Source organism: Bombina bombina, chromosome 3 (genome assembly GCF_027579735.1).
Source record: "Bombina bombina isolate aBomBom1 chromosome 3, aBomBom1.pri, whole genome shotgun sequence".
Classification (NCBI taxonomy): Eukaryota; Metazoa; Chordata; class Amphibia; order Anura; family Bombinatoridae; genus Bombina; species Bombina bombina.
The window spans coordinates 747,461,231-747,478,944 of record NC_069501.1 but is presented as its reverse complement, the minus strand read 5'-3'; the positions used below and the strand labels follow the sequence as shown (position 1 = coordinate 747,478,944).

Sequence of the window (17,714 nt, the reverse complement as noted above, 5' to 3'; positions counted from 1 at the left end):
AAAAAAGCAGCGTTCAGCTCCTAACGCAGCCCCATTGTTTCCTATGGGGAAACACTTCCTACGTCTGCACCTAACACTCTAACATGTACCCCGAGTCTAAACACCCCTAGCCTTACACTTATTAACCCCTAATCTGCCGCCCCCGCTATCGCTGACCCCTGCATATTTTTTTAAACCCCTAATCTGCCGCTCCGTAAACCGCCGCAACCTACGTTATCCCTATGTACCCCTAATCTGCTGCCCTAACATCGCCGACCCCTATATTATATTTATTAACCCCTAATCTGCTCCCCTCAACGTCGCCGACACCTGCCTACACTTATTAACCCCTAATCTGCCGAGTGGACCTGAGCGCTACTATAATAAAGTTATTAACCCCTAATCCGCCTCACTAACCCTATCATAAATAGTATTAACCCCTAATCTGCCCTCCCTAACATCGCCGACACCTAACTTCAATTATTAACCCCTAATCTGCCGACCGGAGCTCACCGCTATTCTAATAAATGTATTAACCCCTAAAGCTAAGTCTAACCCTAACACTAACACCCCCTAAGTTAAATATAATTTTTATCTAACGAAATAAATTAACTCTTATTAAATAAATGATTCCTATTTAAAGCTAAATACTTACCTGTAAAATAAATCCTAATATAGCTACAATATAAATTATAATTATATTATAGCTATTTTAGGATTAATATTTATTTTACAGGTAACTTTGTAATTATTTTAACCAGGTACAATAGCTATTAAATAGTTAAGAACTATTTAATAGTTACCTAGTTAAAATAATAACAAAATTACCTGTAAAATAAGTCCTAACCTAAGATATAATTAAACCTAACACTACCCTATCAATAAAATAATTAAATAAACTACCTACAATTACCTACAATTAACCTAACACTAGACTATCAATAAATTAATTAAATACAATTCCTACAAATAAATACAATTAAATAAACTAGCTAAAGTACAAAAAATAAAAAAGATCTAAGTTACAGAAAATAAAAAAATATTTACAAACATAATAAAAATATTACAACAATTTTAAACTAATTACACCTACTCTAAGCCCCCTAATAAAATAACAAAGCCCCCCAAAATAAAAAATTCCCTACCCTATTCTAAATTAAAAAAGTTACAAGCTCTTTTGCCTTACCAGCCCTGAACAGGGCCCTTTGCGGGGCATGCCCCAAGAATTTCAGCTCTTTTGCCTGTAAAAAAAACACATACAATACCCCCCCCCAACATTACAACCCACCACCCACATACCCCTAATCTAACCCAAACCCCCCTTAAATAAACCTAACACTAAGCCCCTGAAGATCTTCCTACCTTGTCTTCACCATACCAGGTTCACCGATCCGTCCTGAAGAGCTCCTCCGATGTCCTGATCCAAGCCCAAGCGGGGGCTGAAGAGGTCCATGATCCGGTCAAAGTCTTCATCCAAGCGGGGCAGAAGAGGATCTTCCATCCGATTGAAGTCATCATCCAGGCGGCATCTTCGATCTTCTTCCATCCGGAGCGAAGCGGCAGGATCCTGAAGACATCCAGCGCGGAACATCCATCCGGACCGGCGACTGAACGACGAATGACTGTTCCTTTAAGGGACATCATCCAAGATGGCGTCCCTCGAATTCCGATTGGCTGATAGGATTCTATCAGCCAATCGGAATTAAGGTTGGAATTTTCTGATTGGCTGATGGAATCAGCCAATCAGAATCTAGTTCAATCCGATTGGCCGATCCAATCAGCCAATCAGATTGAGCTCGCATTCTATTGGCTGATCGGAACAGCCAATAGAATGCGAGCTCAATCTGATTGGCTGATTGGATCAGCCAATCGGATTGAACTTGATTCTGATTGGCTGATTCCATCAGCCAATCAGAAAATTCCTACCTTAATTCCGATTGGCTGATAGAATCCTATCAGCCAATCGGAATTCGAGGGACGCCATCTTGGATGACGTCCCTTAAAGGAACAGTCATTCGTCGTTCAGTCGTCGGTCCGGATGGATGTTCCGCGCTGGATGTCTTCAGGATCCTGCCGCTTCGCTCCGGATGGAAGAAGATCGAAGATGCCGCCTGGATGATGACTTCAATCGGATGGAAGATCCTCTTCTGCCCCGCTTGGATGAAGACTTTGACCGGATCATGGACCTCTTCAGCCCCCGCTTGGGCTTGGATCAGGACATCGGAGGAGCTCTTCAGGACGGATCGGTGAACCTGGTATGGTGAAGACAAGGTAGGAAGATCTTCAGGGGCTTAGTGTTAGGTTTATTTAAGGGGGGTTTGGGTTAGATTAGGGGTATGTGGGTGGTGGGTTGTAATGTTGGGGGGGGGGATTGTATTTATTCTTTTACAGGCAAAAGAGCTGAAATTCTTGGGGCATGCCCCGCAAAGGGCCCTGTTCAGGGCTGGTAAGGTAAAAGAGCTTGTAACTTTTTTAATTTAGAATAGGGTAGGGAATTTTTTATTTTGGGGGGCTTTGTTATTTTATTAGGGGGCTTAGAGTAGGTGTAATTAGTTTAAAATTGTTGTAATATTTTTATTATGTTTGTAAATATTTTTTTATTTTCTGTAACTTAGATCTTTTTTATTTTTTGTACTTTAGCTAGTTTATTTAATTGTATTTATTTGTAGGAATTGTGTTTAATTAATTTATTGATAGTGTAGTGTTAGGTTAATTGTAGGTAATTGTAGGTAGTTTATTTAATTATTTTATTGATAGGGTAGTGTTAGGTTTAATTATATCTTAGGTTAGGACTTATTTTACAGGTAATTTTGTTATTATTTTAACTATGTAACTATTAAATAGTTCTTAACTATTTAATAGCTATTGTACCTGGTTAAAATAATTACAAAGTTGCCTGTAAAATAAATATTAATCCTAAAATAGCTATAATATAATTATAATTTATATTGTAGCTATATTAGGATGTATTTTACAGGTAAGTATTTAGCTTTAAATAGGAATCATTTATTTAATAAGAGTTAATTTATTTCGTTAGATAAAAATTATATTTAACTTAGGGGGGTGTTAGTGTTAGGGTTAGACTTAGCTTTAGGGGTTAATACATTTATTAGAATAGCGGTGAGCTCCGGTCGTCAGATTAGGGGTTAATAATTGAAGTTAGGTGTCGGCGATGTTAGGGAGGGCAGATTAGGGGGTTAATACTATTTATGATAGGGTTAGTGAGGCGGGTTAGGGGTTAATAACTTTATTATAGTATCGGTGCGGTCCGCTCGGCAGATTAGGGGTTAATAAGTGTAGGCAGGTGTCGGCGACGTTGAGGGGGGCAGATTAGGGGTTAATAAATATAATATAGGGGTCGGCGAGGTTAGGGGTAGCAGATTAGGGGTACATAGGGATAACGTAGGTGGCGGCGATTTGCGGTCGGAAGATTAGGGGTTAATTATTTTAAGTAGCTTGCGGCGACGTTGTGGGGGGCAAGTTAGGGGTTAAGAAATATAATATAGGGGGCGGCGGGGTTAGGGGCAGCAGATTAGGGGTACATAAGTATAACGTAGGTGGCGGTCGGCAGATTAGGGGTTAAAAATTTTAATCGAGTGGCGGCGATGTGGGGGGACCTCGGTTTAGGGGTACATAGGTAGTTTATGGGTGTTAGTGTACTTTAGGGTACAGTAGTTAAGAGCTTTATAAACCGGCGTTAGCCAGAAAGCTCTTAACTCCTGCTATTTTCAGGCGGCTGGAATTTTGTCGTTAGAGCTCTAACGCTCACTTCAGAAACGACTCTAAATACCAGCGTTAGAAAGATCCCATTGAAAAGATAGGCTACGCAAATGGCGTAGGGGGATCTGCGGTATGGAAAAGTCGCGGCTGAAAAGTGAGCGTTAGACCCTTTAATCACTGACTCCAAATACCAGCGGGCGGCCAAAACCAGCGTTAGGAGCCTCTAACGCTGGTTTTGACGGCTACCACCGAACTCCAAATCTAGGCCTTAGGGTTTATTTTATAGGTGAGTATTTAGTTTTAAATAGGTATAATTTATTTAATGCTAGGAATATTTATTTAGATTAATTTAAATTATATTTAAGTTAGGGGTTGTTAGGGTTAGGGTTAGACTTAGGTTTAGGGGTTAATAAATTTAATATAGTGGCGGCGACGTTGGGGGCGGCAGATTCAGGGTTAGTAAATATAATGTAGGTGGCGGCGGTGTAGGGGGGGCAGATTAGGGGTTAATAAATATAATGTTGGGGGCGGCGGGGTCCGGGAGCGGCGGTTTAGGGGTTAAACACTTTATTTAGTTGCGTCAGGGTCCGGGAGTGGCGGTTTAGGGGTTAATAAGTATAATGTAGGTGGCGGCGGTGTAGGGGCGGCAGATTAGGGGTGTTTAGACTCGGGGTACATGTTAGGGTGTTAGGTGTAAACATTCCCATAGGAATCAATGGGACATCGGGCAGCAGCGAACATGAGCTTTCGCTGCTTTCCGACTCCCATTGATTCCTAAGGCATCCGCCGCCTCCAGGGCGGCGGATTGAAAACCAGGTACGCTGGGCCGGAAAAGTACCGAGCGTACCTGCTAGTTATTTGATAACTAGCAAAAGTAGTCAAATAGTGCCGAACTTGGATTCGGAACATCTGGAGTGACGTAAGCATCGATCTGTGTCGGTCCGGCGGATCGTATGTTACGTTACTAAATTCTACTTTTGCCGGTCTGTAGGATTTGATAACTAAGGCGAATCAAGCTCGCCACAAATACGCTGCGGAATTCCAGTGTATTGGCGGTTGACGGCTTGATAAATAGAGGCCAAAGCCTGCAATTTAAAAAAATGACCAATCTACTTCTATTACCAAATTTGCTTTGTTCCTATGGTATTCTATGTTGAAGACATATCTAGGTGGGTGACCGGAGCACTACATCTCAGGAAATAGAGCTGTCATCTAGTGATCTTGAAATGGATAACTGATGCCATATAGTGCTCCAGACACTTGTATGCTCCTGAGCTTACGTCCCTGCTTTTCAACAACATATACCAAGAGAACAAAGAAAATTTGATAATAGAAGTAACTAAGATTTTTTTATAAAATTGCATGCTCTCTCTGAAGCATACAAGAAAAATGTAGGGTTTCATGTCCCTTTAAACAAAAAATATGTCAATAATTCCAATATAGAGCCAGATTACGAGTGGATCGCTATTTAGCACTTTCACTCACACGATAACTGCGCTAGAAGTAAACTTTTTGTGTGCGTTGGGTTGTGCTCATATTACAAGTTGAAAGCAAAAGGTTATTGTTCATACGTTAATCCAAAGCACGCAAAAAGCCGAACTTAGGATATTGCGCATTCGATAACCTATTCCCCCATAGAACTCAAAGGAGCAAAAAAAGCTGAATGGAAACTAACACCCCACTAGTGTGATAACCCAAATGCATATTCTCAAGTGCGCTAAACCGACATGAAAGTATAAATATTTCACATTCAAATGTTTTTCACATAGAAAAATGTGCTCTATTTATTCATCCTATATAATAAGATGTCATGAGCAGTAGAGACTGGCCTCTAGTTATCAAGCCGTCTACTTACCTGCCTTCGCCGGCCCCAATACGCCCACCTACACTCGCCTCACATCGCCACCGCGGATCTAAATACGTTTGCCAAAGTTATCAAAAAAGCTGTCAAAAAGCCGCACACCAAGTACGGGGCGATGAGCAGCGGACTGTGATAGTTATCACTCATCCGATCTCGCTGCTCTTCGGCTTTTTCCCAGCTTTATTGATAAGCTGTCACTAAGCACCCACACTAAACGGCAACATGAACTTTCGCTATGGTCAGACTCTCATTGATTCCTATGGGATCCGCCACCTCCAGGGCGGCGGATTGAAAAGCAGGTACGCTGGGCCAGAAAAGTGCAGAGCGTACCTGCTAGTTTTTTGATAACTCCCAAAAATAGTCAGATAGTGCCGAACTTGCGTTCGGAACATCTGGAGTGACGTAAGAATCGATCTGTGTCGGACTGAGTCCTGCGGATCGAAGCTTATGTCACTATATTCTACTTTTGCCGGTGTGTAGGGCTTGATAACTTAGGGGAATCAGCCTCGCCACAAATACGCTGCGGAATTCCAGCATATTTGAGGTTGACGGCTTGATAACTAGAGGCCATTGTGCATGAGGACAAACACACCTGGCCTTAGAGTCCCTACCTGAACAGCCGGTGTGGGTGAAAGTGGGCGTGACCGGGTGTGAGCGGTGTGACGGGGGCATTGCCTGGCATGTTGGGAGCGTGGCCGGGCGTGGTCAGGCGCAAGAGAGGGATAGAGGGGAGAGAGATAGAAATAGAAGGGGAGATAGATAGAAAGAGAGGGGGAGAGAACAAAATAGATGGGAAAGAGCAAGAGAGGGGGAGAGAGAGCAAAATAGAGGGGAAAGAGCAAGAGAGGGGGAGAGAAAGCAAAATAGAGGGAAGAGAGAGAGAGCAAAACAGAGGGGGAGAGAGAGCAAAAGAGAGGGATGGAGAGAGAGAGAAAAAGAGAGGTGGGAGAGAAAGCAAAATAGAGGGAAGAGAGAGAGAGCAAAACAGAGGGGGAGAGAGAGCGCAAAAGAGAGCGGGGAGAGAGAGCGCAAAAGAGAGGGGGGAGAGAGAGCATGCAAAAGAGAGGAGGAGAGATAGAGTGCAAAAGAGAGGGGGAGAGAGAGAGCAAAAGAGAGGGCGAGAAAATGCAAAAAAGAGGGATGGGGAGAGAGACAGAGCAAAAGAGAGGGATGGGGAGAGAGACAGAGCAAAAGAGAAGGATGGGGAGAGAGACAGAGCAAAAGAGAGGGATGGGGAGAGAGAGAGAGCGCAAAAGAGAGGGATGGGGAGAGAGAGCGCAAAAGAGAGGGGGAAGAGAGAGAGCGTAAAAGAGAGGGGGAGAGAGAGAGTGTAAAAGAGATTGGGGAGAGATCACAAAAGAGAGGGGGAGAGAGAGAGCAAAAGAGAGGGGGAGAGAGCGCAAAAGAGAAGGGGAGAGAAAGAGAGCGCAAAAGAGAGGGGGGAGAGAGAGAGAGTGCTAAAGAGAGGGGGAGAGAGAGCGCAAAAGAGAAGGGGAGAGAGCTCCAAAGAGAGGGGGGAAAGAGCACAAAATAGAGGAGGGAGAGAGAGCAAAAGAGAGGGGGGGGGAGAGACAGCAAGAGAGAGGGGGAGAGAGAGCAAAAGAGAGGGGAGAGAGAGTGCAAAAGAGAGGGGGGAGAGAAAGCAAAAGAGAGGGGGGAGAGGGAGCCAAAAGAGAGGGGGAGAGAGAGCAAAAGAGAGGGGAGAGAGAGGAGAGAGAGCGCAAAAGAGAGGGGGGAGAAAGCAAAAGGGAGGGGGTAAAGAGAGCAAAAGAGAGGTGGAGCAAGAGAGAGCGCAAAAGGGAGGGGGAGAGAGAGCAAAAAAAAGGGGGAGAGAGAGAGCAAGGGGTGGGACCGCTGTACTGCAAAAAATGGCCTGTGTGAACGGGCTTTAGGACTAGTAAATACATATTTCTGCATATGTCTGATGCTAATTTGGTACAATATATATTTACACTATGCTTAATGATTGGTAGATATATACAGTAAATCATTTATTTATGTTTCAAATTGGCCATAACAAAGGAAGTAAAATAAAAAACATTTGAGAGGTTTTTCAATGGTTTCAATAGCAATGCAGTTTTCTAACAAAATTACAGTTTTAAACTGTTTTAAAACATTCATTATGTATTCAGATCTTTTGCAATGATGCAAATAATTCCTCACCTCATCCATGAATAACAAATTAGTTGAATGTCTGTTTAATTTACAAACAGGCGCAGATCAAGCCTTTGCATTATGATGCATATTCTACCCCAGTAATGTTGTGTTTACCCAGCCTTAGGGGTACATTTTTTAAGCTGCAGGCAGATAGGTTCACTACCTGCGAACCTGTCCGCCTGCAGGGATAATACATTTAAATGCAGTACAGTGTTAAAAGTTTACTGGGCACCGTAAAAAAATTCTGTACTAAGAAAAGATGATTCTGATATTTTCTCTTATCTTGTAGGTTGCCTGGAAACCATATATTGTGTTATCTTTTAATTCGGCTATTAATAATCACACACTTTATATTAATCGAATTGTCAACATACACCGCATTTTTAAATGAAACATTTTGCATTTAAATGGGAAATCAACTCAAAATGTAATCCCGATAACGGCTAGATTACAAGTTGAGTGGTATTTAACGCTCCCACTTGCACACTAAATCCGCCAGAAGTATGATTTTTGGGGGCGTCAGGTGACACTCGTATTACAAATTGAAAGTAAAAAGGTTTCAATCATGTGCTAACCTAATGCACACAAAAAGCCGAACATCGAAGATTGCAATTGCGTTAAAGAGATACTGAACCCAATTTTTTTCTTTCATGATTCAGATAGGGCATGCAATTTTAAGCAACTTTCTTATTTACTTCTATTATCAATTTTTCTTCATTCTCTTGCTATCTTTATTTTAAAAAGAAGGCATCTAAGCTAAGGAGCCAGCAAATGTTTGGTTCAGGACCATGGACAACACTTGTTTATTGGTGCTGTCCAATCAGCAAGGACAACCCAGGCTATTCACCAAAAATGGGCCAGCATCTAAACTTACATTCTTGCTTTTCAAATAAACATACCAAGAGAATGAAGAAAATCTGATAATAGGAATAAATTAGAAAGTTGCTTAAAATTGTATGCTCTATCTGAATCACAAAATATTTTTTTGGGGTTCAGTGTCCCTTTAACGTATTCCCTATAGAAGTCAATAGAGCAAAAAAAGTGGAAAAACACCTTACTTACGTGTAAACCCGATTGCGTATTCTCAAGTGCGTTAACCGACATAAAAATATTAATATTTCACATTCCAATGTTCTTCATATAGCAGAACATGTTCTATTTATGTTTTCATCTAACTGACTACAAAGGGCTTCAATGCACTTATATATATTTCTATATATGTATACATATGTATTTTTGTGATTATACAGTATCTCACAAAAGTGAGTACACCCCTCACATTTTTGTATATTTTTTATTATATATTTTCATGTGACAACACTGACGAAATGACACTTTGCTACAATGTAAAGTAGTGAGTGTACAGCCTGTATAACAGTGTACATTTGCTGTCCCCTCAAAATAACTCAACACACAGCCATTAATGTCTAAACCATTGGCACCAAAAGTGAGTACACCCCTAAGTGGAAATGTCCAAATTGGGCCCAATAAGTCATTTTCCCTCCCCGGTGTCATGTGACTCATTAGTGTTACAAGGTCTCAGGTGTGAATGGGGAGCAGTTGTGTTAAATTTGGTGTTATCGCTCTCTCACACTCTCTCATACTAGTCACTGGAAGCTCAACATGGTACCTCATGGCAAAGAACTCTCTGAAGATATGAAAAAAAGAATTGTTGCTCTACATAAAGATGGCCTAGGCTATAAAAAGATTGCCAAGACCCTGAAACTGAGCTGCAGCACGGTGGGCAAGACCATACAGCGGTTTCATAGGACAGGTTCAACTTGGGAAATATTTGTATTAGTGCTGCCAGCATTGCTACAGAGGTTGAAGGGGTGGGGGTTCAGCCAGTCAGTGATGAGACCATATGCGGCACACTGCATCAAATTGGTCTGCATGGCTGTCGTCCAAGAAGGAAGCCTCTTATAAAGATGAAGCACAAGAAAGCAAACAGTTTGCTGAAGACAAGCAGACTAAGGCCATGGATTACTGGAACCATGTCCTGTGGTCCAATGAGAGCAAGATCAACTTATTTGGTTCAGATGGTTTCAAGTGGTGGCGGCAACCATGTCAGGAGTACAAAGACAAGTGTGTCTTGCCTACAGTCAAGCATGGTGGTGGGAGTGTCATGGTTGAGGCCTGCATGAGTGCTGCTGGCACTGTGGAGCTACAGTTCATTGAAGGAACCATGAATGCCAACATGTACTGTGACATACTGAAGCAGAGCATGACCCCCTCCCTTTGGAGACTGGGCTAGGACAGCAAATTTACACTGTTATACAGGCTGTATACTCATTACTTTACATTGCAGCAAAGTGTCATTTCTGTCATTTCTTCAGTGTTAACAAAAATGTGAGGGGTGTACTCACTTTTGTGAGATACTGTATATGTATATATGTCTGTTAATACATGTATACACATATAAATACATAAACACATATGTACACACACACACACACATATATATATATATATATATATATATATATATATATATATATACATTTTTAGACATGTTTGTGTATGTATCTCTATGTTTAAGCCATTTGCAGTCTTTTTTTCCTAATACCTGAGAAATCATATATTTGAGACCTAATACCTTTTTGTGCAATTTTTTAAAACCATTTGTATTATATAATGTTATTATGAGTGTAACTGTACTCTTTAATGTATTTTTTATGTGTTTTGTGCAACGTTTTTGATTGGTTAATCATAACTCTGAGGATGTAGTAATCATTGTAGCTTAAATCACGATAGCACTCACACGTTAATTTTTTTTTTAACTTGTAATACAAGTACTAAACCCAACGCACACACACAACCGCGATAAACCCCTTTTTGCTTGCTTGCAACTGTTAGCACGCCACTTGTAGTCTGGCCCAACATGTTTAATTATGTAGGACAAAACAATATTTCAGTCTACTTTTATTATTTATTTTGTCAGTTTCTCCTGCAATAAATTGTTGATAGTTTTGATTTTGTTCCTTTTCTAAGTGAGGTCTGAGTGGACCTTACATAATTCATAACCCAACCTTTCAATCTGTCCCTAACTGGTCCCAGAACACAAGTAAAGATAAATACTCAAAGGGCTAGATTACAAGTAAGGCGCAAACTGTTTTGCACAAGCGCAATCTTGTTTTTGCAAGCCATTTTCATTGTGGTGATATTACAAGTGGAGCAAAATCGATAGCTCAATTGCCCTTTACGTTTCAATCCTTACCGCGATCTCAGAGCTGTGGGTAAACAAAAAAGTTGCACAAAACACTTTCAAAATACATTACAAAGTGCACAAAAATGTTATAAGAGCTCAAAGATTTGAGATCTTGGGTGTTAGAAAAAAAAAAGGCAGACAAACCGCTTTAACATATATATCAGTGGCGTATTAAGGCATAGGCCAACAAGGCCGGTGCCTAGGGCAGCAGATTTTTAAGGGGCAGCAGAATTTTGAGTCCCTAGGGCCACTCTACTGAACTCAGGGCCAGGTGGCTAAATCAACCAATTACTAATGACTTAAATGGCTGGCCCGGCTATTGCTATCCTATGGGATTGGGTGCGCATGACGTGGTATGTTGTATGCATTTAATACATTCAGAAACAATACAAGTATATACTTTATTATGATTGTATCATGTGACTTCATCTCCTAGGATACAATTCCTAAACCTATCATAACTACTGTTGTATTTTTTAAGTACTTTTAAAGGACAGTTTGTATATTCATTACATATTTATCCAAGCAGATATTTTGCTTAAATAACTGTCAATCACTAAAGAAGATGTTTAAGGTTAAACAACTACCTACTGACAAACTATCATACAGTGAAGGATATTTTTTTCTGATATAAACACTTTAATCATCTGACTTGCAAAATAATGTCTTAATATATATATATATATATATATATATATGTGTGTGTGTGTGTGACCAGAGTGAATGCAAGCCCTGGTGAACATCTACTTAAAAATACATTATTTTTTACACCCTGTCCCAAAAATATTATGTCTAAAAAAAGGCCTTAAACCTGGGGTGGGGTGGGGGGCAGCAGAATTTTGAGTGCCTAGGGCAACACAAAACCTAAATACGCCCCTGATATATATATATGTCTAAAGTTTTATTTGTATGCATGTATGTATATATATATATATATATATATATATATATATATATATCGATATAGAGAGAGAGAGAGAGAGAGAGAGAGAGAGAGAGAGATGTGTGTGTGTATATATATACAGTATATATATACATGTGTTTATATCTGTGTACGTATATATTAATGTATTTATATGTGTATATATGTATTTACAGTCATATATACACATATAAAACATTAATATATATGTTCACATATATAGACATATATGTACAGTAAGTGCATTATATTCCTTTGCTTTTAAATCGATTAAAACATGATAAAACATATTTATACAATATTCATATTTAATAAATATTTGAACTATGTATTTACTGAAAATATATATATTTTTTTGCGCAATGGTTGACTTCTATGGGGAATGCAAAAATATGATGGGTTTTTTGCGATCTTGGATGTTAGTTTTTTTCCCCTCTTTTTTGTGTCCATTGATTTTTACGAAGGAATGCATGCCCCCATATGCGAAAACTCAAGTTGCGAAAAATCATTTTTTTTTTAACTTGTAATACGAACACACCGGACTAGCGCCAAATGCTTAACTCTAGTGAAGTTATCGCAATTGCGGGGAAAAAAATACTGTGTCACATGTAATCTAGCCCATAATGTTGTTCAAGGGCTAGATCCTTGAACTGTAAAACAATGCATATTTTGCTAAAAAAAAAATATGTTGTTTTAAATGTGTTAAAAAACCATTTATTTTATGTGCAGCTCTTTCATAACATAATGCGTTATTGCTGGAGTAAAAAATATTTAACATTTTGAGCTTTTGGGCCCCATTTATATTCAGGGGATTCGCTGTCATGAACCTCGTCCGCCCAACCTTGTACAATGCTGCCGGCCAATCATGCAATAGGGGGCTCTCAATTATCCTAATGAGATATGATTGGGATGATTGAAATATGCCACACTTTAGGTGGCGGAGAGGATAAGTAGCAGCGGTCATAATAAGTCTCATCATAAACTAGTAAGAAGATTTTAAGCTATTTACTACATATAAATAACATAAATACTACAAATACATTTCATATTATTATTATTATTATTTATTTATAAATTTATGTATATCAGTACAAACACCAGCTGCTCTTTAAAATGAATATTCATTAAATATATTTAGAGTATTTCGTAATTCTAAATTTGTTATTTCAGATAATAATACGAATTTCATTTAAAAAAAGGCGAGATTCATAGTATAGTACTATGAGAGCAGTCATAACAATGTAGTGAGCTTTTTTGTTTTGTTTTTTTACATACCAGTTGCAGTAACTTTACATGATGGGTTTAACAGTTTCCCAGTCCGAGGCCTCCGAACAAGAAGTCGCTTTTCAGAACTGTTAGAAGTCACATAACTGGTACTAGCAGAAGAATGAGAAGTTGAATTGGTAGGAGCATGAGAAGCTGAACTGGTAGAAGTACGAGAAATCGAATTGGTAGCAGTATGAGAAATGGAATTCATGGAAGTATGAGAAATGGACTTGGTAGGAGTATGAGAACACGTATTGGTAGGAGTAGGAGGAGCAGAAGTGTCGGTGTAAGTTACATCTCCAGTAAATATTGTGTTGATTGGAAGGTCAAAGCCATATGCTGCCACCTACAGAAAAAAACAGCAAATTAGCTTTTTGTTTTCAATAAATGCAACACAGTGATACAAATATGGAGCATTTCCCTGCCTTCATATAATGTAGTTTAGCATATATTGATTTTATATATAACATCTAACTATTTGTCTATCTATCGTTTAAATTTTAGGTTTATAGATCGTTTGACCAAAACCAAGTGGGGTGGGCATTTAAAAAAAGAACAGAACTTATATTAGAGAGACATTGAACAATTAAACAAAAATATACATATGCTTCATAAAACACAGATGGTTATGAAACCTCAAAATAAGAACTACAATAGGACAAGTAATACCTCTTGAAAGAGGAGAATCCTTCCTTTTGAATGAGAGAGGGAATAGTAATCATCTGTGCCAATTGTGCAACACTGCAGTGTCTGATAAGGAGGAAGGACACTTTTAGATCCCCTAATCCCCATCCCATATAACACAAATGGGAATGAGATCCTAGTTAAATGCTTTAGCACCTCAAGATAAGAACTACAACAGGACAAGTGATTACTGAAATGAAATGAAATTGGACCCTCTCCTCTTTCAAATGAGGAATCTCTTTTGAAAGAGTAGAGGGTCCAATTTCATTTTAAGGGTTTTAGTGTATATCAGCAAATCACCAAGGTAAGAGCACCTCAAGATAAGAACTACAACAGGACAATTGATTATTGAAATTAAATTAAATTGGACCCTCTCCTCTTTCAAATGAGGAATCTATTTTGACAGAGGAGAGGGTCCAATTTCATTTTAGGGGTTTTAGTGTATATCAGCAAATCACCAAGGTAAGAGTGGTCACCTGACAGAACTATATGCATAAGGAACATTAGTAGTATCTCTTTTCTTGCCCCCAATTCGTAGACAAACTTGATACCACTCATTGGAGAGCATATTTAAAATTAGTGAAAACATATCCATCCACCTGCCATGTGATTAATAACAATGACAAATAACTCTGTTATTATTAGTTTTATTGCTTATTTTTCAAGGGTTTTTATTACCCCCATACCATAGAAATATATCACATGATCTCACATTTGAAAGAGAGAAGTGTCACCAGTCAAATAAAGGGATAATTGTCAAAGTAGTAATGTTCACCTGGCAGTTACCCATAGTCTCATTTTGTTATTTTATTGCTGTTAGGGCTCATAGATCCATGTACCTCTGATTTAATAAAAAATACAAAATAAAAATACAATAACCAACATAAATAAGAGAACTAAGAGTAAAAATATATGGTATGAGTGAGTCCACTCTTTTGAAAGATGCAAGTTTATTCTTTCATAATAGTCTCATATTCCTGTAAGATTCAGGTGATGTTAAAACAATCACCAGCACCGGCACTTACTGCTGTTTTGTCTTCTGTTTGGGACATGAAACCCCTTATTTCTAAGGAGAGAGGTCGCTTAGAAAGCAGGTGATCACTGTGAGAAAAAAGCGAAATAACCATCCTATTGTATTTACTGAATGGGAGGTATCTCCCAAGTATAACATACAACACACATACAATAAAAAATAAATGCAGATTATTTTCTTTTAAATGAGAAGTCTCATGTGCTGCTAGATTATATGGGATTGCCAAACAAATTGCAGCCACTTGCAGGTGACTTTTGAGGTTCCTTGGGCTCTTAAATAAACCCTATCACCCCATAAATTGGCGTATATGATCTAGCATAAATACTGACCAAATGACCCCCTCCAGGCTATCTTTGAAAAAGCGCCAGAACAGAGTGAAACGCATCAGATGACATAGGCACATTTTCCACCTGCACCTACACTCCTCCTAATTATGTCCGGTGATGTGTAAATTTTAATCCATGTTTGCAAATAAATGTGAAGTTTTATTGGCACCTTAATCCGAGCCTTGATTGTTGCATTTCATTAAAGTTTGTGCTCCTGTTCTCTGGATACCATCTTATTTTCTTCTATCACCCCCATATATGCACTAAAAAGGGGCAAAGAGGAGAGACCTCTCTTTCAAATAAGGGGCCATATACTCAGGTAACTAGAAGATGATCTTCATGGCAACAGTGATAACATGATAGAGATACAGGTATATTATAAAATAAAAAATACCATAACAACTGAATGCAACACACTTAAAACAGGTGCTATTGAATAAACAGTAAAAAAAAAAACCTTCATCTCAATTCAAAGGGTATAGGAGTGGCTTCCTCTTCCAAAAGTTCTCTCTCACGTGAAACACAAGGTATGGAGTCTGAAAAATACAAAAAGAACAGGGCGCCCCAATAGTGTGATATCTTTAATATCTGCAGAGATTGGGTAAAGCAAAAAAAGTACTCACAGATTTATGTCCACTACATAGTGCTATCCATACAGGCTGGACTCGTTGGAAACCGACCAGCTGACTTAAACAACCGTAGATGTTAGGTAAATATCTTCTAGTGGAATTCACAGTGCAGGTTCCAAACTTGGTAAAGTGAGCTCCAAACAGGTGGCGGCACATTGTCTACTACTCCTTTGATCGTTCCACCGCTCTGTGAGTATTTGCTGCATTGATTTTCTCTGTTAAAAAATAACTATCTGAGTCATTTTTGTGAGAAAGATTGAAAGAGTGGTAGACAATCTGCAGCAACCTGTTTGGAGCTCACTTTACAAAGTTGAGAACCTGCACTGTGAATTCCACTAGAAGACATTTATCTAACACCTCTGGTTGTTTAAGTCAGTAACTTGGCTTCCAACGAGTCCAGCCTGTGTGGATAGCACTATTTAGAAATCAGGTGATCACTGTGAGAAAAAAAGGGAAATAACCATTGTAACTATTGTATTTACTGTGAGAAACAGGGCACCCTGTTCTTTGTTGTATATTATAAAATCAGGTGGTGGGGTGTACCTTTTGTTGCACCCCACTTAAGTGAAAATAGCAATACAGTTATTTTAAACAAGTGGTCCCACAGTAGTCCATCCACTATATATGTGTGCTTGAACCACTTAACTGCATGGACGTACCCTGTACATTGTATGTCCTTAAGGGTTTTTCAGCCCTGTAACAGCATGGGTCTCCCTGAAATCAGTGAGATGTGTTATTACTATATGCTTCCCTTCAGGAGACTTTCAGAAATAGTGAGGTCTTGCCATGCTATTTAACCCCTTACAGTGAAAATGACAGCTGACATGATGCTGTTAAGGGAATAATAATCATATATAAGAACTTATAAATAAGTGCCCTAACAGTACCTGACTTTTCTGGAACATGTTTGAATACACAGAAAGTTGCAGATAAGGATATTTGCTTTTATCATCTAGCTTTTTAAAAATAGGGAAGTCCCACTTAGGGCCTGATGATAAAAGCACCTTAAGAACAACAAAATATTTCCTTTTCCCCTAGCCAGTCTCGCAATTAGTGGCTCTGACAATATTTTATAAAAAGTGGACCGACCCTCTCTGTTTTATAGGAAATAATAGGAAATGCAGTTTTAGCAAAAGTATGCTAATATCGCCAGTGATCTCGGCACGGGTGGGAGATTGTGTATCCAAAGTATGTGTACACAACATACTGTATACTGTGTGTTCATTAAAACAAAAAATTGATTTTGTGTATTAACAGTTCAAAAAATGCCTATGTAAATAACGTTTCACTGTGCATTCAGTAGATTTCTTACAATTGAAAGTCTCGTCACTGAAAAGCTGGCAAGACTAATATGGGGCAAAAGTGCAGAATGAAGGATAGGCATTTTAAAATAAGAATTCTGTCGGCATTTATCATTGCACAAGCAGCTCTGGTGAACTGCTTGTTCAATGCCGCCCCCTGCAGATTCAGGGGGTGTCAATAAGATTGAAGACCGCAGTCTCAGAGGCAACGGACAAGTTATGGAGCAGCGGTCTTTAGACCGCTGCTTCATAACTACTGTTTCCGGTGAGCCTGAAGGGTTGTGCGGAAACAGGGACATTAAGCTCCATTCAGAGCTTGATCATTGATAATTCGGCCCCTTGGTCTTGTGATTTTAAAAATGGTGTTTTTGCTTTTTATGTTTGTTTTTTTTAAAGAAGATTTTATGTTTGGGACATTAATATTTTATAAAAAGACAATAGCCACAGCTTTTTCATTTTTCAAAAATGCATCTTTTAACTTTGCACCGTTTTAAAACTTGTTTTTTGGGAATTGCCAGGGTTTTTTTTTTGTTTTTTTAAATATTCTATTTTTATTTTCTCACTGTTCTGAATGTGTTATAATTGTGCGACCGCACTGTTACAAACTTGTTATTAATATAGAACATGT

The 17,714-nt window shown here is 39.0% G+C and overlaps 1 protein-coding gene across 1 annotated transcript in view; it reads right to left on the bottom strand.

The window, feature by feature from the left end:
* Nucleotides 1-17,714, bottom strand: part of CFAP47 (cilia and flagella associated protein 47) — an 801,982-nt gene that overhangs the window by 608,497 nt on the left and 175,771 nt on the right. Inside the window, 2 exon segments of the mRNA XM_053705439.1 lie at nt 13,123-13,199; nt 13,365-13,459. Coding sequence (XP_053561414.1) covers nt 13,123-13,199; nt 13,365-13,459 — 172 coding nt within the window.